Source organism: Astatotilapia calliptera, chromosome 15 (assembly GCF_900246225.1).
Source record: "Astatotilapia calliptera chromosome 15, fAstCal1.2, whole genome shotgun sequence".
Lineage (NCBI taxonomy): Eukaryota > Metazoa > Chordata > Actinopteri > Cichliformes > Cichlidae > Astatotilapia > Astatotilapia calliptera.
The window spans coordinates 4,962,820-4,987,369 of record NC_039316.1 but is presented as its reverse complement, the minus strand read 5'-3'; the positions used below and the strand labels follow the sequence as shown (position 1 = coordinate 4,987,369).

The following is a 24,550-nucleotide window of genomic DNA, read 5'->3' as shown; positions in this document are numbered from 1 at the left end:
TAATGAGAAGGAAATGCATTAAAAGGAGGAGGTGTGCCTGGGAGACGCAAATGAGAACAATGGGTTGTAGTGCAGGAAGCATATATAGACAGAGAACTGGAAGAAGAGTGTACGAGGTGTGGTCTCGCTCCTGAAATTTAGATAAATAACCTCCACTTGTGGATGGCACAGTGAACTGTGTTCACAGACAGAGAGCCCATGCACTGATTTCCATGACAGAATCATGTCTGTGTTTAATGCAGCACCACGTGAAGTTCACGGTCATTCAGTATTGATTTTTGATCTTGTTCTTTGCACACGGAGATTTCACCAGATCCTCCAAATCTTTGAAGATATTTACTCTTTGCAATTTTATTTTGAGAAATTCATCAAATTTCATCCCATCTTTACTTCTCAGAAACTCTGCCTTTCTAAGATGCTCATTTTATACCCAGTCATGTTACTGACCTGTTGCCAGTTGCCCTATGTAGTTAAATAATGCTCCTCCCACTGTTTGTTTTTAATATGACTTAATATGACTATTATATTTTGTTTTCACTTGCATTTCAGTGTCCCAACTTTTTCCAATTGGTTTTGTAATCAGCCAGTCACTTAGCAGAAAGTCGATGCATTTAGACATGTAGACATGATCAAGGCAACTTGCTGAAATTCAGAATAGGGAAGAAAGGTGATTTAAGTAAACGAATGCAACATTGCAGTTTCTCAGCTGGCGTGAGTATTTCAGAAGCTTCTGATCTACTGGGATTTTCCCACACAACCATTTCTATGATTTATGGATAATAATCCAAAAATATCCAGTGAGCAGCAGAGGAAAGTGGCCAGACTCCAGCTGATAGGAAAGCAACAATAACTCAAACAACAATCAATCATTACAACAACGTATCTGTGAACACTAGAATAAAGTATTTAAAGTTATAACTTCAAGAAGGCTTGAGTTTGTGCTGAGTGAGCCACTCGTGAAGTGTCTTGAACCTGCATTATTTCTGAAGGCCAGCAGGAGGCGACTCCTCAGTGTTCATGGTAAAATGAGCCTACTGTTCACTTGATTTGCTACCCCAGTAAATGCTTTCCAGATGTGTTTATGGTCATAGCGGCTAGTTTCAAGTTCCTAAGTAAAACACATGTTCGTTTTGTAAATTATGGCTCCATGTAGTTTTAAATAAACCATGAATCAAGAAGGGTATGTTTTACTGCAGGTCCACCTGATTTTTATATGCAATCTGTGGGGTTTTTTGAATGAAATGTTGTTTGAGGTAAAATGTCACTCACTATTTTGTCTCCAAGACTTCATCAGAATGTTTCCCGGCCTTCTGTGCACAAAATAGTGCAGTCTAACTCGCACTGAGGTATGACAGTCATAAAATGGTAACCTTGGGCTGAACACAGTGTGCCTATCTTTGCAGCACGTTCCTGCTGTTTCACCCAAACAATAAAAGAATGTTTGTTCATTAAAAGCTGAGTGAAAACTCAATCCACTGTGATACACTTGAATGAGGAATTCGTGCAGCGTTATGGGCGACTAAGAGACGCAAACAGAAGGAAAACATGGAGACATAAAAGCCAGCCAGTCAGCCGAAGGATGGAGATGAAAGGTGGGAGAAAAGAGTGTGTACAGTCACCGTGGTGATCCGGTCTGAGGTGAGGAACACAATGGGATGCCATCAGCGGCAGCAGCGCACACACGTGCATGTGCACACATGCATGGAACACACATGAAGATAGAGGCGTGTATAAATAGCTGGTGTGTCATGTCAGCTTTTCCTGACAGATGGGATCAACATAAATTAAACCCTGAGAGAACAAAACTCTGTGTGTGTGTGTGTGTGTGTGTGTGTGTGTGTGTGTGTGTGTGTGTGTGTGTGTGTGTGTGTGCAGCAAAACAGATATACAAAGAAGTCAAAGTCCACACAGCTGAATGTTCAAGCAGCATTTGTTCATGACAAAAGTGTGACTGCATGTGGCAAGCCTATGCACCCCCCCCCCCCCCCCACACACACACACACCAGGGTGTGCTGCAGGTACATGAAAATGAAAAAAGAGAGACAAATGATAGCAAACAAACAAACAACTGACATCCTCCAAAGCAGATTTTATACACACACTGTTAAGTATTACTTGCAGACACCCTCAATTAGAAGGTTATTAACGTGCTCAGCAGGGAAATTAGACTGTAAATCACCCGTCTGAGGTTGGTCATTTATCACTTCTCAAACAGCTACATTTGAGAAGTGATAAATGAGAAAGCTACATCTTTCTGAGCTCCTGGTGTAACTTTTAAAAGCCAAAATGGCATTTTAAGATGGCTACTGAACACCTACTTTAGCTATAAAAATAAAGAGCACTTGTGAAATAATGTCCTGTTGGTTGCGAGGAAAATGCTATTTATTGCAAACTACTTTACATTTTGAATGCAATATACTAATGGGAAAGTAAATGTTCAAAAACAGTGTTTGTGTGGCTGATGCAGTGTTATGATTTAGCTAGCGACAGGCCAAAGTGACCACGACTCCTGTAGCGATTAATGACCCATGACCGGCTTTCACCATCTCCCTGTTTGGTTTTTCCCCAATCTCAACTATGACAGGAGTCATGCAGCTGTGGGATGTAAGAAACAAAAGAACTGTAAGAAGGCTAATTTATTGTTATAATTAAAGAAAGATAACAAACCAAACTACATCAGTAGTGTGAGTGTAAGCCACTGACTGCTTTATTAGATACCACAACTCCTTGTTAATGTAAATACCTAATCAGTCAATCACATACCAGCAATTCAATGCATTTAGGCACGCAGACATGGTCATGGTGACCTGCTAAAATTTAAACTGAACATAAGAATGGGAAAGAACGGTGAACATCTTATTTGATGTGGCATTGTTGTTGGTGCCAGATGGACTGGTGAGTATTTGCTGGGATTTCCAACACAACCGTCTGGAGGGTTTGCAGAGCATGGCCTCACAAAGAGAGAATATCCAATGAGTAGCAGCTCTCTGGGTGAAAATGACTTGTTTATGTCAGATGTCACAATAGAAAACTGGAAAAACATTGTCTGGTTTGATGACTCATGATTCCTTCAGTGACATTTGGGTGGTAAGTGTCAGAATTTAGTTTAAACAACATAAAAGCACGAAGTTCAGGCTGGTGGTGGTTGAGGATATTTTCTTGGCACCCTTTGGGCCCTACTGCACTGCAATAAGCCTACTTGGTTAGTATTGCTGACCACATCCATCCTTTTATGACCACAGCGTACCCATCTTCTGATGGCTGCTTCCAGCAGGATAACACATCATGTTGCAAATCTCAAATTATCCAACAATGGTTTCTTTAACATGAGTTTACTGCACTCAAATGCCCTCCCTGGTAATTGGATCTCAATCCAATAGAGCACCTTTGGGATGTGGTGGAACCAGAAATTCATATCACGGATGCGCCAACAAATCTGCATCAAGCTATTTATAGAGACTGGAGTATAACTGCCAGAATATCCTTATAACCTGAATCCAAACAGTAGTATTAAACTGTTGTAGCTCAAATGTACATTTTTCTTACAATGAGAAATTGTTTTTGATTACAATTGGCTCACTGTAAATAAATTATGAAATGTTTTTTGTTTTTTTAAAACACTGTATTACTTTTCCTGTAATGTTGTCATGGTAATAAGCATACACCACATGCCTTTGGCTCAACAATCCAACGATGACTGAGTTCATCGGTCCAGATTTCTGAGAGTCCTGGACTTTCAGACACATAATAATGCCGCTTTGCATAACCAAAACAAAAGAGAAAACTACAGCCGAGTCGGCAGTTACAGCACCGCCCGTGATTCAGAGATGAGAGGAAATTAAAAGTAGGGATTGAACTGAAATTAGTGGGAGAGATGGGAAAAATAGGAGGGGGATAGAGAGGGACCACAAAGTAGAGATCAATATCTTTTGTATAATTACCTTCAGCTTCCTGGGTTGCTAGGAAACCAAACAGAAATGAGAGAGAGAGAGATGTAGAGGGAGAGAGAGAGATGAAAACTGAGACCGAGATTAATTTCAGGCTTTCGCAGATTTGCAACTGTGTTTAAATAAAGCTCGCGCGAGCAGACTGGAGAAGTGGTGAAGAAGATGAGGAAGAGAAGTTGAAAAGTGAGATATGGGGGATTAAGTGGAAGTCAGGGGAGGAGTGGGGGGGTGGTATGTCAGTATTTCAGCTATTACATAGCTGAAAATACTGACAGTGATTGTCTCTTCGTCTGAGCTCGCTCTCCACTGTTGAGTTTTCTTCTTTTTTTCATCCCTCATCTGCTTTGTCTCAGCTTCCCGTCCTTCTCCTTTCTTTCTCGGTTTTGTAAACCTGCTGTAAACCCAGCTGTGTATTCACGGGAAAGAACAGCAGGTAGCTTTGAAAATGAGCGCTGCAATTACACAATCATTACACAATCCATCAGTTGTAATTATCTATATTACAGACTGGGGACATTTGTAAATGTGTGTCTTCTCTCAACCATTATCTGACGCTCACATAAAGCGCTCGTGGAGATGTGTGAACACATTAAATAAATGTAAACAAAAAGGACTGGGCTGTAATCAGTTGGATTGGAATTAAGCTGCAGGAAAATCGTGCAAAGGTTTTCTTTAGGGTCATCATGCAAGATAATTTAAGCAACAGTGTGTAATTTCTTGCATTAGCTTTATGGATCGACTTCATTCAGAGGCAGCAAATGATGGCACTGTTCCTTTAAATGGAGGGGGACAGAGGGAGAGAAAACAGGGAGAGGGAGAGAGAGAGACGTAGTAGAAAAACGGGGGTCGGTGTGTGCGCTGTCTGCTCTCTGTCTTGGAGAGGTGTGTAGGATTAGCAGGATTTTACTGAAGAAAGAAAGAAAAAGAAAGAAAAAAGAGAAAGAAAGAAAGAAAATAAGAAATTGCAGCACATAGTTTGAGGACTTTACTGAAGATGTTGAAAATATTTTAAGGAGGCTTCCTTAAGGACATGCTGGACATGTATGGGAACAAACAGACGATGTCACTGACTTCTGATGATGGACACAGTGCTTTTTAAGGACTCACAGTTGCAGGATTTTGAAACTTCTGCTTTGTTTGAGACTTTTTTCCCTGATTTAAATTTACTTTTTCAGACGAATCTCTGCATCTCCCTCATATGTTCTTGAAGACAATTGCTCTCCTGAGACGTGGATATGTGTGAACATTTGTTAAGCTGACTTTAAAAATATATCTCATCTCAAATAAAATTAAATATGCATTGCTTTTCTATAAACAGTTTAACCCTTTTTGCCACAAATTCACATTTCTAGCTTGTTGCTGCTCCTGTTTATTTGCCAGTGAATGTGTCATAAGCTGTGAGTGGAGAGCCAGCTGATGACATGAACTGCTGAATATTTAGCTAATCCTCTGTGGATACAACTATTTTTGACATTTATTTTTGCCCTCATCTAAATCCTAATCCAGGGGAAACAAATCTCACCCACTCACCTGAAGCTGCTTTTAATCTAAAGAGAAAAGAGAGATGGCACAGAAAGACGGAGGAACGGAGCAGGGGCGTGTCAAAACAGATGATAATCTGGGGACTAAAGCCATGTCTGGGGGCCCTACAGCAGGTGGAGGAGTGGTGGTGGAGGTCAGGGAGAAGAAAGGCCCCCTGAGAGCTGCAATTCCCACTATGCCTTTCCCCTTGGCGGTCATCTGTCTTTTTCTGAATACCTTCATACCTGGACTTGGTAAGATAAATCACACTTTCTTTTTCTTTCCTTTTCTAATTCCCTCTAATTTCACCTGGTTTTTGATTTGGTTTGGGGCTCAGGTGCAAACAGTCAGCAAACTCACAAGACGAGGTGTACAAATGTAAAGGCAAAAAGAAAAAAGAAATACTACATGAATTAGATCAGAAAACTCAGAGGAGTGAAAAAAATAGTCTCCCTGCTTGTATTTTCCTGACTACTTCCATAAATGTGTGAGAAACGTGCTAAGAATAAGACCCCACTCACACATTGTGTTACAGTAAGAAGCACACGGGCTCAGTCTGCCAGGTGTTAATAAAGTCCATGCAGCTACATCATCACAGCAGGTAGACACATCCTCACTGAGGACACACTCAACATGTGTCATTTTCATACAAAGCTCATGTTATGGGAATCACATGATACACAAATCCATAACTAATCATCACAAATTGATGATTGGACACAAATTGCATTTTTTTTCTTTTAATATGTTATTTAGAAATGGGTTTTTTCTTACTACAAAAGTGTATGAAAGAGCTGAATTAAGCTCCTGGAGCTGACAGCATAGTACTTGTAGATTTATCCAAATTGAAACTTTAAAAAAAGGATTTTATACATTTAAAGGCATTTCACATTTAGTTAAATCTGTAGCAAAAAATCCCAAAACAAGAAAACTAAAATATGAATTTAAATGACAACAAAGCAGCAGAGCTGAGTCTGACTCACTTTAATGTGTGCACAGTTCACCCACACATTCTCAGGTGTGTGATGAAGCCGGTGGTCTCGCTGTGTGTGTATTTCTAAGCAGACATTGACCGGGTTTGCAGCTCATTAGCTAATGGAAGGGTGTTTCTGCCTTCTGTTCTGCCTTCTCCATCTAATTCCTCCACTTTGTCACATTATGTAACATCTGGTAGCTAATGACACACAGATACGCTCATCGCCACTACATAACAAAGCCCACCGCCGCCGCCAGACTGATACACGCGCACACACAAATACAGATATAATGAGCGGCTGTCAACAAATTAATACTGCTACATAAGGCTTTGAAAGACATTTAGTCACACGCGTCCGCACCCCGGCATTCACACACAGCTGTTTACTCATCAGTTCAGTGGTTTGATTCAAACGCAGCAGAACGTCAGGAGCTGATTTCAAGAAAAAGTAGAATATGTAGAAAGCAATAAAGTGAAAGTCACTATGAGGAAAAAGATTTGGTGACATGCGGAAAAAATCAGTTATAAGGAACATACCTGAGCTCAATTCACCAAATAACCAAGGGAGAGCCTTCCCCCTCCCCACATTTCCTCCCCCTCTGATCTAGTGGGCATATCTCATGGGATTCATACTCCTCCCTACTCTCGCCGTGTTTATTTGTTATACTTCCATCTAAAAATAGCCTTCAAATCCCAACTATTTTCTCACATTCATTCCTATTTTCCTCTCTTTTGACTCACATTCAGGACTCTGTTTGCTGCCACCTTTCTTTAAGTGTTGAATTGTTGACTCCTCGAGACTGCCACAAACATTACAACAGGGTCAGCAAACCCCCGCTGACCTGTTTTCCCTTTTCTTGACAGGAGCACAAAATTGATCCCTAATATGTGCGGAAAGTAGCACGGCAGCCCTTCATCGAAGAGCGTGTGTTTACAGTGTGTGTGTGCGTGTATGTGTGTCAGTTTGCCTGAATGCATTGACATTTCATTGAATAGCTGTTGCCATGACAACCCTGACTAAAATGAACACAATGCATGCATGGCAGTGTGTGTGTGTAGTTTGGCTCTAACTGACTGGGACTGAAAAGAGCGTCTCGATCTATTCAGCCTGCCGACAAAATAAAATTTAGAAATGTGTAATTGAATTTGGACATGAGCCAAAGCCTCCCAGACATTCATGTTCATGCAAAGGTACAACAGGTCAGGATAACAGGTGATACAGCACCTGGCGCAGTAGTAACTATTATTGGTATGACATCTCTGGCACTATTACTACAGAAACCTAAAGATCCGCTCCAGGTTTGTTTAAAGACAAAAGATTCTCCTTTGTGTCTGATTGTTGGGGCACACTTGTCCTTGAGTCAAAAGCATTGAGATAAAGCAGCCGGCCTGCCTTGAGTCTTTCAAATGTGACAAAGTATGTCTAATAGTACTTCTTAAGCTGAATATTTAACATGTTACATACCATTTATTTAATCTCCGCAAACAGATCAAGTGTAAAAACTTTGCACGGAGCTGTGTAACAGTGGTGTCAAAGTCAAACCATTTCATGCATAGTAGGCAGTTCACATATCATGTGGATATTGACTAGTAGGCTCAAATCTAGCCAGACGTGTTTCCTCAGCCTCTAAAATCAACGACTACACCTCTGTGTTGACTTTCAGGATTTAAACAGCCTCTGTCTCACAAGCCTACGTGATTAAACTTTGCATTAACCCCACCTCTGCCTGCTGACATGTTAAGAACAAGAATCTTATATCATCCCAGCAATGTAACAGAGACTGAGTTAAAAACTACAGGCGAGTACCACACAAGCTGTTAGCAGCTTCAGTGTAAACTGATACAAGAGCTGTAAATAATTACGCACACTTACTGTGGAAGAAACTCCGGGTCACTGGTTGCATTACGATATTTGCCATAAGAGGAGAGGAAAGTGTGAAGCTTTAAAACACTTAAGTGAATATATGACTTAGTCCTCTCAGTGTGTGTGTTCCTGTGAGATTGACTGCATGTAATATTAGAGACACTGCAGTGTGTCGTTGCTGAGTTCTGTTGATATCTCGTGTCTGAATTTTCATGTGTTTACTTGCACTAAAATTAGCAGTGTTCCTCTCTTACTCCACTCAGTCTCACTTGTCTACAGCACTGGGCAAAAGCAATTTGCATGATTAATGCTCATAGTGCACACGTTTTCATTAAAAATACTAATTTAAAACATAATCCAGTAGTGTATGGGTTTTTTGTCAGTCCCATTTCTGCAACTGCATTACATTTTCTGATACTAGAAAAAAACAACAACCCTCGATTAGCATTTTTTGGCATCTGGCAGCTTTTCCTCATTCTTTATTCTGTATTCAGTGGTCGCTCAAACTAAATTCTGTCACATAAAGAATACATTCAATACATTGAATTTGACATGTAAAACCAACAGAAATAGAGAATGTTGCATCATATTTGCAGGAAATGATGAATATAAAAAGAATTGGAGTTTGTGATGAATGTTTTTTATAAAAACAGGTACATGTTAATAATCGTTGTTTCACTCAGGTTGGCGTTCATTCTTGGTCTAATTTAGATACTAGAGATCGTTAGCTTGCCAGCTTGGGTCATTCAATTGGAGAGGGACTAACCGAGAGCTACATGCTCTCTCGTCACCAGAGCCGAGAATGCTGCTTGTTGTCATTAGCTTTCTCTAAACGGAGGACTTTATATTTGCTAAGACAGAATGTGTCATCCTCCAACAAATTCAAACGATGTATGACAAGGAAGAGAGCAGGGCGACAAAGCACAGGCTGACCTGGATATTTGACTTAGTTTCATGTTAAATATGTGTTCACAGGGCAAGCCAATTGAGCCAAAGACATGCTGTTTTGCTAACACTTTACTGGCTGCAAACACAAAAACATGTAAAGCTGCTTGAAGTTCTTTAGTAGTAGGTGGCTAGCTACTCTGCAAGGGAGGGAATGTTATCCATAGTTTTGTTATAACCCGTGACTTTTGAGTTTAAAAGCAACACTGGCAAAGATGCGCTGAGTAACAAAAGCAATATGTCCAGTGAGGTGATACTCCTTAAAAGTCAGGGGCAGGTTCAGCCTAAAAATGCGTTGCAAATGGCTGCAGGCTGAAAAACATTTCACTGAAAGACTGTGCAACTGTCTATGAAGTATGTTTGTTTTTCCTTTGGTGGTTTTGTCAGAAGTGTTACCCAATCAGCAGCAACTATTTTAAAAATCGTGTGGTATCTAAAAGTCAGTGCACAAAATGAATCAGTTGTCACTGGTCTAACACGTGGGTGACATAACAGTGTGTTCAGTGCACAACTGCTCTTATTTACAAAATAAATAAATATATGGTACTTTTAGTTAGGGATTAAGTCAGCCCACTTCACCATTTTTTGAGGTCATTTGATAGAAAGAAAAAGAATATTGTACACAGAAATATACATTGATTCATATCTAATTGTTTAGACGTTTTTTATTAATATGTTTTCTTTCTATCCACCCAGCCTGCAGATAACTGAAGAACCCTTATAACACGAGTAACCACATAAATTGTAACTGTTACTGAAAAATATTATGCGATTACTGTAACATGTTTCTTTGTATCATGTTACACTAACACTGGTTATAAACTAACATTCCAAGAGCTAATGTTAAGCTTGAGTGTCATAAAAAGCACACTTACTCTCTGATAGACAGTTTAATTACACTGAATGATAGTTTGCTAACTCTTCAGGTCTAGCAATGTTTTATCTACTTTAGAGAACTGCAGGTAAAAGAGGATAAGAGCAGCAGAGGCAATAAGCAGCTAACAGAGGCTAACAACAGATAAAAGAGGCTAAGAGCAGCTAACAGAAGCTATGAGCAGCTAACAGAGGTTATGAGCAAGTAAAAGAGACTAAGAGCAGCTAACATAAGCTAATAACAATTAACAGAGGCTAACAACACGTAAAAGAGGATAAGAGCAGCAAACAAAGGCAATGAGCACCTAACAGGGGCTAACAACAGGTAAAACAGGCTATGATCAGCTAACGGAGGCTAACAAAAGATAAAAGAGCCTAAGAGCACCTAACAGAGGCTAACAGCAGGTAAAAGAGGATAAGAGCAGCTAATAGTGGCAAAAACTGTAGCACTTACTGACAGAGAGGTTCAGTATATCCTCAGCAGGTCACCTCAATATCACTGTGATATAAGTTACTGACTTGTATCAAACTCCTTCAACAAAGTTTTACGGCCTCCTTCAGAGTAAAAAAATACGTACACCAGCTACCCATGAAACCCAGTACAGGAGAGTTGACTGCAATCTACTGAGATCGAGTGGTGAGATTTAACAAATTGTAATTTTAAGGCACATTTTTTCACAAGAAAATGCTGAATGCATTTTTTTTCTTTAGATTTGAACTACCTGATGATCTTTCTTTCTCTCTTTTCCCTCAATATTTAATTTTTTTTTAAAAACAACAACAAAACTTTATCTAAGACTTGCAAACTATAGTCAATGGAAGGAGGAGTTTCACATCTATGTAAAGGGGGAGCTTTTCCCTTTCCACCTGTCAGCTTTAAGGTGGACTGGCCTTAAAGGTGGAGTACCTCGATACTTAAGTGATACACCTGATTACTGGTTACTTTGAGTTGGTATGCAAGTACCATTTCATCTAATCAACACAGCTTTACAGTTCACATCCTCCGTTGTGTTCTGGTCCTTTCTCTTCCTTCCTGTTTTCTCTCTCCCTTTATGTCTGCTTCTCTTGCTGTCTTGACACTCTTACACTCCATCATTAACCTCCCACACTACCAGTGGGTGCTTTGTAGAGTTCTCTGTGTAATTATAGTAATTAGTCTGGGTAATATCTACTGACACACATAGACACAAACACGCATGTACGTACTCACAATATCCCACATGCGACATACAACGAAGCCAAGAGCTTTTCGCACCTAGAGGATTGTTGGATTTCTCTAGCAAAAAACTGAAAGATTTATTCTGACTTTATTATTGCATCAGCTCAACGTATATTGTTAAGCAAAGTATATTGTTAAGCACATATATTTGTTCAGATTTTGCCCAGCTGCAATTATTTAGCGGAGTATTTTCCTTATAGTTAGCTCTGTGCTCTTTGATTACATGCTGACTAAAATGCTCTCCACTGATCAATTTACTGTTTTGATAGTTTTGATCTAAGAATTAATCCAACATATAATAATTTTGGAAATATATTTAAAGTTATATAATTTTTTCCCTATGCAAAATCCTCTTATTAGACGGATTCATGGTAATATTCACTTGGCAAGTGATCATTAATGCCAAAATGATAATTTGACTTAATAATTTGACTTAATTTAAACTTATTTAATCAATGTGGTTTTATTTGACAAAGTGACACACTGATAAATTCGAAGAGCCCAACTCTGCAGTTCTTATAGCATTTTAGTATCTTTCAGTTGACTGTTTTGGTTTTACATTCAGTTATCCTTCATTATCCTGCTTTCTCAGATTCAAATATTTCTTAATTTCGAAGAATGAACTTGTAGGTTTTGGTGTGCTGAGCCAAACAAATACTCCAAATTGTTTTTTTTGTTTTTTTTTTTTGTTTTTTTGAATGCACAACATGTCGAACCAGGAAAGAGATGGCGACTGCAGCAGAAGACCACACTACTCCTGTCAGAAAAGAACAGGAAACTAAGGCTACAACTGAACAATAAAGGCTGCTTGGTCTGATCACCCTTGATTTGTGCTGTCATGGCAGGTTAGCCCTGTGACAGATTGACAGCCTGTCAAAATGCCACAGCCTACCTAAGTATTGAAGAATTGAGGGGTTTTGAAGGTAAAAGAGGGTCCAAACTAGTACTAGTAAGGTGTACCTAATAATGCATCCAGTGAAAGCGACACATGTGAACAGTACCTGACAGAGACCGCTGACGTTGGAAGTCATGCAGAAGAAGTAAAACTAAACAGACCATAGAAATCCTTCTGTGCATGCCAAAACTCTGACGGAAGTGATGCGTAACCATTCAGCTACCAGCTGGCTGTCAATCACAGCTAATGTCTGGAGGTGGGCAGCACCTAAGGCAGCCAGAGCATCTGCTGGTGGGTGTGGCCTCTGTGACCTGAAAATTTCTGCTCCTGATCAGACCACGTCGGTCCTGGATGGACTCTCATTTTAGCCCGCTGTTGCTCTTTCTGCTCGAGGCTTTGAAATGAGCAAAGAAAATATGAGGGTTCATCTCTTCCTTTCCACCAATTTATATACTTACTTATCTTACTTTTCTGTGACAGTCAAGTATAAGCCTTGTGAGAGTAAATATTACATTTTATGTCATTCAGATTCATCAGATGTGCTCGGACAATCTGGCAGTGCTTCTGTTGAAAGATTCACCACGATACAACTGTCTCCAAATGCATAGTTAATGAAAGAGACTGACACTGGATGGAAATTTTGAAGCAGAGAGAGAGAGAGAGAGAAAAAGAAAATGAAACAGAGAAAAAAGTGAGAAACTAACTTATACATGAGCTGGCCTTTCCTTTCTACTTAGAAAAAAAAAGCACACACAGCCGGCAGCCTGGCAGAGCCTGGCAGAGCCTGCTCCTCCCTCCCCCCACCTGTTCTGCTTGCTGTGTTATTTGAAATTCACCAATGTGACAAGAAATGGAGCTGGCAGAAAGGGAAGGGCCAAGGCCATGATGCACACAACGCCCACCAGGCATTTCTTATGTCGCATGCAATATTCACAGTATTTAGTCTTTACAAAAAGCCTGCGGAGAGCAAGCCGGAGCATCAGCTGATTGTTTGAACAATTTAGGCTTTTTTAGGTCTTAAAAAGGTTCTTTGGTGTTGTGACTTTGAGAAAATACTATACTATCAGCTATTTTAAGCTCAACAAGAACTTGTGAGTAAATATGACCTAATTAAAATATGACATCTGCAGCATCTTTACTTTAAACACTGTGGGTCTGAAATCCACAAGTCTGCAAAATGATTTAATCTGAGCATTTATATTCTGCAAATGTCACAAGAATGGAATTTGTCTTCTGTTTATAGGTTTATTTTTTGATTTTAGTTTTTATGCACTCATTGAAAAACTGGACCCAGAAGGTTTCCAGAGTTGTATACGTGGATGCTCAAACTCGTGCATACAGTTTCACACAGAGCATTTACTGTGCAGGGGATGGTCTCCAGGCTTTCAGATAGCAGAATAAGGAGTGCGACTGGACTTAATTCAGACAGATAAGAGTTGAACATTGAGATAATCCTGTTTCAGCTCTATTACAAACAGCCAGTATATGTGCTTTTTCTCCAGGGCATAGAGACATCGCTGCAATGGCCAGGTACCTGCCACCGGGAAAACCTTAAGTACTGACTCTCTCTCTTAGACACAGAAAAAACACCCCAAAACAAAACATAGAGAACAGCTTCTTTAGTCTAGCTTTAGTTATTTCTCTGCGGCAGAGAGAAACATTTTGCTCTTCAGGTGTGACTGGTTGTATCACCTTATACAGCTGCTTTTATTTCCATGCACATCTTTACTGTATACAGAGATCTGACGAAGTACTGAGAGTAAACAAGTAAATAAATCTGTTTTAATAAGTGTTTTACTACTTTTACTACGTTATATTAATACTATTAGTGCTTTTAACATCTTAGAAATTGGGCAGCTCTCAACTGCTCCTATAATAATAATAAAAAAACAAAACTGAATGCATAAAATGAAGTGCTGGTTTTTCTTAGCCCAGAATGGGCCTCTGAGGGGGTGACTGCACATTTAAGCTCAATCATTTGACTCACTGCTACTGCTACACAGTAGCAGTGAGTCAAATTTCTTTTGTTAACAGTAATCTACCACTTTTCATTTCTGAAAGTTTGAATAAATATTAAGATAACAACTATTGTTGTACTTGAATTTAAAAAAACAACAAACAAACCCCAAACAGGCTTTAGGCAAGGCAAGGCAAGGCAAATTTATTTGTATAGCACAATTCAACAACAAGGTGATTCAAAGTGCTTTACAGAGACATTAGAAACAAAAACAAATAAAAAGCATGATTTAAAATTGATTAAAACAAGCAAACAAACAAACTAACTAAACACACACATTTCACACCTGTTCACCTTTACAAAATCATTGTTTACGGTGATTTTGCTTTCTTAATTGGGATGGGACAAGGGTCCTGAAACTAAAACAAAAAGATGATTTTTCACATTTTAAGTGTTTCTTATGACACTGATTTAAGTTCAAGGCTTATAAGTTCCTTCTTTTGTTCATATTGGACCTGATGCAGTACAGCGGGAAGCAGTGTTGGTCAAGTTACTTGAAAAAAGTAATCAGTAACTAATTACCGATTACTACCCCAAAAAAGTAATCCCATTACTTTACTCATTACTTATTTTCAAAAGTAATTAATTACTTAGTTACTTAGTTACTTTTTAAAAACATGATTTACAACCTGAATAGGTAATAAAGCAATAGATCTTTCAGCCCAATTCTACTTTTTCTACATAATCCAGCATACAAAATGTAATCAAATGGAAAAGTCTCTTTTTAAAACTTGTTTTATTAGTTTTAATCTTTTAACTTTATGCATCAAGCAAAGATTTAATTATATGCAACATTCTCTGACTGGAAGAAATTTGTTTAACATTTAAACTTATTTTCTGCACATTCCAGAACATAAAATAATTCTTTTTTTTGTGTTTCTCTGTGAGTTTCCCATTACGTGGTTGTGCACTCGGTACTTGCTTGGAAGTTCAGGGGGTTTTTTTCGCTGTAAAAAGAAGTTTTCTTCCCACGCACAACGGACACTAATGTTTTTGTCACTTTTTATGGAATCAAACTCAAAGTAAGGTCAGTACTTCCACGCTTTAAACGCTGCACGCTCATACTCTCTCCCGCACTCGATATATTATCCATTGTTGATCTGCACACAGCTGTTGTCACGAACGTCGCACTCGCTTACGTCACTGTCATGAGACATTCTCGCAAAAAATCACGGTTTTAGTAACGCAGTAACGCAGCGTTCCTAAGGGAAAGTAACGGTAATCTAATTACCGTTTTTGCAATAGTAATCCCTTACCTGAAAAAAGTAATCAGATTACAGTAACGCGTTACTGCCCATCTCTGGCGGGGAGTAATGTTACGACTGACAGCTGCAGTCACAGAAAATCTTTCATATCTCTCTTCAGGGATTAAGTACAGATGCAGTGCTGAGAAGAAATGCAGCATTTACTGTCCATGACCGTGATTGTGTGTTTCAAACCAATAAAGAGAGATGTTCTGGTTCACTACTGTAGCAGACTGTAATTCTTTGATGGATTACCATAACATTTTGTAAATACAGTACTGCAAAAAAGTCTTATATCACCCCTCGTTTGCACAGATCTAACGACCTTCAACACAACCTGAAGTCTCTTAGACAAGCTTTGATGTAATTTCTTTAAGAAGTCTTCAGGAATAATTCTCCAGGCTTCTTGAAGGACATTCAAAGCTGTTTTCCTGGATGATCACACACTGCTTCACTAATGTTGAGGTCCGGTTTCTGGGGAGGTCAGTCCATGACTGATACTTCCAGTTTTCCTTCTTTAGGTTAGCTTCTTGAGAGCTAAACTTCCACTGAGAAAATTTCTGATTCTTTGGGAATCAGCTTGTTGGTACAGAATTATCTATTTTATATCTGTCCAATTGTGTCATGTTTTGGCATTCTTGCATAGATTGTTCAGGACTTTCCTGGAAATGAGTGGAAAAGCAGCCAATGTCCAAAGAAAACCTTTGAAAGACCTTCAGAAAGTCTGGAGAACTATTGCTTGAGACCCCTTAAAAAGTAACAAAACAATCTGGCTCTTCAGAACTAAAATGTTAAAAAAATTAGGGGTGACTCAAGACTTTTGCACATTCATGTACATTTAAGGTCCTTTAAGTGTACTCATGCCCTGAATAGCTGTCTACAAATTACTCCACATGATTTTGTTGAAGGCTTATTGCATTCAATATATCCGCATTTGTCTCAAAGCACTAAGTTGTGTAAGTGCAATTTACCTGTGTGATGTTTCTATTTGAAACAATAAAAAAAACCCTTTCTGGTTCATTTCATCCGGAGTCTGTTTTGGCCTCGCTGGAGATTAACCAGAATGGAAAACTCCTCAAAGGTTTTTATCATGTCGGACTATAAACATCGCAGAGATATTTGATAGCAAAGTACATCAGAACTGTTAAAACAATAACTTCTTGGATTGTTTTTGGTAACAGTATGACTTGTGGTGTTTTTCCCACAGGCACCTTCATCTCAGCGTTCACAGTGCTGTGCGGCGCTCGCAGTGAGCTGATCTCAGAGCGAGGTGTTTGCTGTGTATTCTGGCTCAACGTAGCAGCAGCCCTGATTCAGATCCTCACAGCTGTTATCATGGTCGGATGGATCATGAGCATCTTCTGGGGAATGGACATGGTCATCCTGGCAAGTCAGTAGCAGCTACTAGTGTCTGTGTTTGTCTTCCCCTTTGCTTTCTTTTCTCCACATGTGTCACATGCACTTTTAAAGTTAGTTTCAGCAAGCAAAACATAAGGTCCAGGGACCAGAATTGGCCCAGTAAAGAGTCCGATCTGGCCCTCTGAATGGTTAAAATAAATTAGCATAAATTTTGATTTGTGTTTTTCTGTGGATCATCTGTGGATTAACAGAAACTTTTGTTTAAAATTACAGGACAATCTGGGCAATGAGCTACTGGAACTTTTTCCTGTAATTTAACAGATTTTGTTCTTACCATTTAAGCACAGATTTCTTTCATTTAATACGAAACATTTCTTTGTCATGTCAAAAAACTCAGACATACTGTTGAAATTACACTTCTTTTCCTTATATTGAGTTATTTCATGGGTTAAATGTGTAGTTAAATTTATTTACACTGACAGAAAGGGGAGTTTCACCGGTCTGGCCCAAATCAGCCATCGCTGATGGCAGCCAAAGCCCTCCCATGTGCTCCAAAAATTACTCTGTTTGCACTAAATGCCCTCCAGTAAATTATCTTTAGTTATTTAACACTGACCTGCTGCTGTTAAAGCAGAACTTATTTTATTTCACTTAGGAAATATCAAAGCTAAATATTGCATCCTCAAGACGTGGCAGAGCCGAAAAATGAAATAACATAATTACGACCCATTTTTAAAGAATTGTATGATCAGCTGGAAACCAGGGCGCTCGGTGAGATTTGTTGCTGGTTTGGGTCTTTTCTGTGGTTTTTATTGGTGAAAAAAACAAAAATAAAATAAAATAAAGCAGGATAATAGCAGCATTATCCTTCAAGGCCTGTGTTGCAAAGGGATGCAATCAGTGGCTCTGGATTACAAAGTTGTTCAAAGGATTTTACATAAATCGTGCAGAAACATGAAAGAAAGAAAGATGCAGAGAACAGACATGAAAAGGTTGGGTAATTTTACCACCCTCTCTGTCAGGAACTCAGCCTCTCCTTAGGCACTGATGCATGAACAAGTGCACACACACACACACACACACACACACACACGCACAAGAGTCACCATTGTCTCAGTGCAGCCTTTGAATTATCCACAGCCCTGTAAGTGTCCTTATGTGAGGTAGCCTAATTGCTGCCTGCCTGCGCCACCAGAGTGTATCGATTCGCACACGCCTGCGAGAACGTGCGTGTTTGTTGTGCGCGAGGTACAGTAATTGTGTGTGTGTGGGAGTGAGCGCCCCCCCCCCGGTGTGTTTTTGTTCACTGATCCCCGCTGTTTTTCAGGCCTCTGGGCACACATCTTCTGCAACTGTTACTGTAAAAATCATTCTCTGGTAGCATGTTGAATATTCGGGTTTGCATAAGATGACTGTTTCCCAGTTGGACTGAAATAATGCCGGCTGTTTATTTAGAAGATCAGTTGTTATTCAGTTATTCATTACCACAATACGCGGTAGCTTTGAGAGTTCATGCTCGTATGGGCTGATTCAGCTTTCTTCCTCTATGCATTTAATGCCTCTGAAAATGTGGTCTCTGTGTGAGCTTCCTCCCTCTCTCCCTCTAATGAGCCTGTGCTGTATATGATCAGTTTCCTCTCTCTTCATAACTCCAGCTCCACATACATGGCTGCCGCCCTCTTCTTTTTTTCCCATCTATCTAATGATCGTGGTGTTATCTCCCTCCCACTGATCGCCTTCCATCTGCCTTTTTTCTCCATCCAGTGATTGTTCCTGTTTGATCTTCTCATATCTTTGCTTCCTCTCTTCCTCTCCTTCCTGCTCACTCTCACATAATTCCTCCCACTCGCTGCCCGCTCCCCAGTCTTCCTCGCCACCTCAGTTTCTTCTTCAGTTTTTGGTTTTCACTGGTTCCCGTCTCCATCTCTCATCCCATCGATCCAGTGGATGAGGGTCATGTTACTGTAAATGTGTTCATTTGATCATGTAATGTACCCTGCCACTCAGATGTTTGAGCTCACTTCCAAATGTCCTTGCTTTTAAAGAAAAATAAGTTTAAAAAAAAAAAAACAGACAAACTTTAAATTAATTTGAAATGCTGCAAGTTACAAATGATTTATGGTTATTACTGGAATATCTACTTAAGCATACAGATGATCATTGTCAGCCACCACTGCTCCAGTACAAAAAAATACTGATTATAATATTTAATAAATATGAGATGATAAATAACTGATTATTCTGTTAAACAATAACTTTTAAACTAAAATAAAAACTCATTTTGTTTCAACAGTGAGGATGTTTACGTTACCCCCAAAACTGCTGCGTTTATTTGTAGCTCAAAAGGGTTTCATAGTTCATACTGAACTGTTTTCTTTGAACTACATCAGTGCTGTCAGCTTCACACATCACCTTAAAAACAGTGAAACGTGTTCTCACTAACCGTCTCTTGTCTCTTTTCTCCCCCTCTACGCTGCTCCTTCACGAAAGTTTCTGATGGTAGGTGTCTCTTTTTTCCCTTCTTTTACAACCAACAGTCCCCCACTGAGTTAATAAAACTGCGGAGGATGTAGAAGCAAGTCAAAGAAATAGCGAACAGCGAGCTTTTTTTTTTTCTAAATTTAACACAGTTATTGTAAGCCAGAAACAAACAGTTACCCTTAAAGGACTTCAACACAAATCGGAACGTTCTCACGATCTTGGCAGCAAGAGTTTGGCAACTCACTGCTTTCTATTTGTGTGACAACGTCCTGCTCATCAGTGGACTGAGCTGTCATGGAGCCTGGTCTGCTAAGCTCAGTAAATGTTCATACACATCCAGCCATGTTTAATCCGACATACCTGATTCGAAACTATGGTATCGCACCATGTAATATGACTAAAAGCTTAGTGACGGCTTTACTAACTGAGCTGAGTTTACCCATGGTGTGTGTGATTAAAGAGCTCCACAAGAATGCTCAGTTCTCATTCCCAGAGTTAACCATGCATTTTCTTAACTGCTTGTCCATCTTCAGGGTAAGGAGGGCTGGAAGGACCAGGAAAATCCCTGGATAACCATGCCTGCCCATTTGGAAACACCATTTAAGCCAGGCTTGTCCAACTCCAGGCCTCGAGGGCTGGTGTCCTGCAGGTTTTAGATCTCACCCTGGGTAAACACACCTGAATCAAATGATTAGTTCATTACCAGGCCTCTGGAGAACTACAAGACATGCCGAGGAGGTCAGTTAGCTATTTAAATCAGCTGTGATGGATCAAGGACACATCTAAAACCTGCAGGACACCGCCCCTCGAGGCCTGGGTTTGGACACCGCTGATTGAAGCTAACATGCATGTCTTTGGACTGTGGGATGAAGCAATGTTAGACGCATTTAGAACAAGCACACTCCAGGCAACTGGTGGATTCTGAGTTATTTGTCATGGATAACAACATTAAACAAAGTCTGCATGCTTGTTCTGTTAGACAAACCCAAGTCTGCTGCTCCACTCACATGACTCCCTCCTCCCACTTTAACATATATCCAACACACCGCGTAATCACAGTACTGCACCTAATCTGCCAGTACTTATTCTAATGCAGAGGGTATGGGCATACATAGACTCTTCCAGGAGTTAAGCTGCTGCCATCACTGCTGCTGCTGCTGCTTACAGTGTTTCAACATCTTCCCCCGTCATCCTGTAGGTTTTGGGGGAGATTTGGAGCTTTTTCCTATAGGGGAAATAAGCATTACCTTTCCTCCCTCCCCGCAGAGATAATGCTTGGTTTATAGTTCTGGGTTAAATGTGCGGCAGACCTAAAACACTGCAAACTACACTTTGCACCTTGCCAACCTCTGTGATAGGTCTATTTGGAAGTATTGTGCTGCACAAACACAGTACATTTGCTTAACTGTATTAAACTTGCTTGTGCAGTATAGGCACATGCCATTATCTTGATGCCGAAGCTCTGTTCTTGTTTCTATTGACTCTTATTTGCGCTTTATTATCTCCAAGCCCAGCATGTTCAGCTCACCTCCACCTGTGATGGCAAAAAGATGCAGAAACAGCTGTGCAAAAGTATCTCCAACAAACACAGGATTCAAAGCAGCCTAGTTTTGCCCCTCATGCCTCGTGGTAGTCCCCACCAGGGTCCTGCCAAGTTCCGCTTTCAATTTTGCCAAATTGAATGAAATGAAGAGTAAAATCATGACTGCTGTCAACAGTTCAAAATGAATGATTTGTAATTGCATGCGGGCATTTAAAAACCTTTTTAAAAATGATAGCAGGGACACCAAATGATAGAGAGCCTTGTGTTCCCTCCCTCCTCAGGCTGCAGAGACCAGGGCATTCCTCAGGATGTGTGAGGGAAGCCGCTCTCATGCTAGCTGGTGGGTCGCACGGACAGCTTGACCTCTTTGACCTCCCCAAAGGTGACTTTTTCATTAGTAATGACCTTGAGCTGACACCATGTAGAGGCCGAGACGTGATGAATGGATTCATTAATGAACAGTGAAGCGAGAGGCTGCCCTTCATGGAAATCTTTAATCGCTGGCTGCTGATTGGTCACATTATGTTTGCCGAAAATTATACTTAGCATTTACAGCCACAAGAAATATAAGGGATAATAATGATATTAATAATGAATAAAAACTACATGTGTTGACTTTGTTGAGTAATTATAAAAGTGATGTTGGATTTTTTTCATTGTTCTTTGATTTAATTGCCAAATATGGATAAAGGAAAATTTGTGAGCTGCTTGATTGAGCTGCCCCAGGACTTTTTATCACATGTTTTAAATGTTGTATCAGAGACTACCTTTAGCCTTAGCTTCTAGTGTATTGTGGCCTTTCCCTTACAGTTTTGTTATAATATCAAATCGCTAGTCTTCTCCATGTAATGTCAGGATATACAGTAACAGCCACAGCGCTGTATGTCCATCGATCTTCATACAAAACAATCCCAAAACTCAACATCACAGCACATGAGCCCGGGCTGTGAAACACACGTCTTCCTGTGGAGCATGTCATGGTTAAAATACAACACCATGCTACGCGATATTCACTCAACTCTGAGTAAAAACTCATGACAATGGATTGAAAATCTGCAACCAGGCGATTATCTTATCCTTGCTAATAAAGCTAATATGTTTTTTTGCTGGTCACATGATGTGAGTGAGCCTAAAAAAACCTGAGAAAAACCGAGTTAAAAATGATTCATTCTTCCTGATGAATATTTGATTTGAGTTTTCATACCTCTTAAATGTGTAAATCAGTGCCAAAGGGATATAGCACATTATTCCTGCACTGTATCTAATTAACAGTCTCAAAATATCAGCTCCCACTATTAATCACTCTGGAAGACACACTGTCTGTCACATTATGATGAAGATAAAGTTACAGGCCCATGTTCGAACAGCTATTGTTTGTTAATTGATGAGAGTCGGTGGAAGCCACCAGCTCCTCCCATTAGAAACTCCGAGCTCCCTTTTTGAAACAATCAGATCAGAAACATTTAAAGCTGATTAATTCACTGTTTCGTGTCACATGCAGCCAAACGTAAGTGGTGCGTTTGTGTGATGGATAGTGTGCAATATTCAAGAGGGAGACTGAAGAATGTGGTTCAGCTGTGTAAGTGGTCCTGAAGCTAAAAGGGGGAGAAATGTGCATCACTCTGTAAGTTGCGGTGGAATTGTTGAGCCAAATAAAGCCTTTCCCATGATACCCCATCAGCTTTCTCATGCACCACATCATTGCCCTATTTCCCTTAAAAAAATACCCAAGAGTATAACAAGTCAAAAAGGCTATAAAAAATAAAAATATAGTAAATGACAATGAAAAACAGTGTACTAGATCAAAATTATTAAGTGTGTTGGCAGGAAATAATTAATAAAATCAGGTTCATTTATACCCTATTTCTTTCCCTGATCACTAAGACTTTAAATGCAGATACCTTCGGGGAAGAACATTAATGGCCGGCTAGTGTACATTTTTTAAGTTATAATAGAGTTCTGTTTTTTCTTTGGCAAGAGCCAGGACTTAAGGGACTGAAAATGCTTACGTTTAAATCACCATCAGCTATTTTATGTTTAGACCTGATTCTTGTGGGTGTGAAGTTTGGTTTCTCGTTGATGTGTGACTGAGAGCAGTGGTAGGGTTTAGCTGGGAGCGGGCCACCACAATAAAGACTCTTAAAGCGATGAATCAGCCCGACATTTGTCTTCAGTGTAGCTGTTAATGGTACTGACTGCAACAACAATCACTTAACTGAGTGGTGCAAGGTCAGTGTTGCTTCAGGATGTGTTTTACATTAATAGACAGCTTATAGAGATTACGATAGAAATGATAAAACGACCTTACAATAGCAAATAAACAGCTGCAGTGTTACACTGTAAAGCTCAATCACTCACTGGCCATTTCATTAGGTTTACCTCACATGGCAGCAACTCTGTCCATTTAGGCATGCAGACATGGTCAAGATGAAGATCAAGATCAGAGAATGGCCAGATTTCAATGGCCAAACTGATAGGAAGGCAACACTAACTCAAATAACCTTCTCTGAATGCACTACACCTTAACGCACATGGGCCACAGCACTCATGCCACTCATGTCTGCTATAAACAAGAAACTGAAACTAGAGCTCACACTGGCTCATCAAAATTGGACATTAGGAGATTGGAAAAATGTTGCCTTGTCTGATGAGTCTCAATTTCGGCAGCAAAATGCAGATGGTAGGGTCAGAATTTGGCATAAGCAACATAAAAGCATGAATCCATCCTGCCTTTTTTAAAAGATTTAGGCTGCTGAGTACCAACTGAGCATTGTTTAAAGACCACAGCCTCCACAGTGGCCACAGTGTACCCGTCTTCTGATGGCTACTTCCATCAGAATAACTCACAAAGCCGAGGTCATCGATTTTTGAACATGACAGTGAGTTCAAATGACCTCCACAGTCATCGGATCTCAATCCAATAGGACGCCTTTGGGATGTGATGGGACAGGAGATTCAGCCAACAAATCCACAGCAACTAGGTGATGCTATCATGTCAACATGGACCAAAATCTCTGAGAAATGTTTCCAGCAACTTGTTGCATTTGTGCCACGAACAGATAAGGCAGTTCTGAAGGCAGACGTGGATCCAACCCATTACTAGCAAGGTGTACCTAATGAAGTGGTTGTGACTAGTCTACTGACTAGAGTTTAAACAATAGCAAATCTCACCAACAGCACTTTACTGTATTTTAACAGTGGAATTTGTTTGCTGCTGAAAACAGTAAAAATGCTCCTCAGAGCGTTTTAAATACAGGTACGCGAATCATTTCTTATGACATATGAAATAGAAAAGTGGACTCGTAATAATACAAATTCATTCATTCATGTGATTTTTACCCCATACTTTGTAATGCTGATAAATCACTTTGAGGTTTTTTTTATGATATTCGTTATTTTAGACAAATGCCTTTTAGGAAGATTTCTGTATTTTAGTTGAGAACACCAATATTTTTATGTTTTAAATGTGCACATGTCGTACAGTGTTAGTGTGTGAACATAGAGGTAATGATAATGATGATGATGGTAATGATGTCTGTAATGGTGATGATATCTTATGCCTTACAACGGACTGATGTTCTCTCACATGTGTTTCTGTATGTGTGGTGCTGGAGTTTCTTTTCATAGATCTAAATATGAAACAATTTTGTCACAATCTTGGTTTTT

General features: G+C 39.7%; 1 protein-coding gene across 1 annotated transcript; it reads left to right on the top strand.

Annotated features, from left to right (window-relative positions):
• Positions 1 to 3,575: 3,575 nt before the first annotated feature.
• stum (stum, mechanosensory transduction mediator homolog) lies at positions 3,576 to 23,557 on the top strand. Its single transcript, XM_026142853.1, has 4 exons — positions 3,576 to 5,722; positions 16,709 to 16,891; positions 19,351 to 19,359; positions 21,166 to 23,557. The coding sequence occupies exons 1-4, from the start codon at positions 5,512 to 5,514 to the stop codon at positions 21,198 to 21,200; spliced, it is 438 nt and encodes a 145-aa protein (XP_025998638.1). The 5' UTR covers positions 3,576 to 5,511; the 3' UTR covers positions 21,201 to 23,557.
• The last annotated feature ends 993 nt before the right edge of the window (positions 23,558 to 24,550 follow it).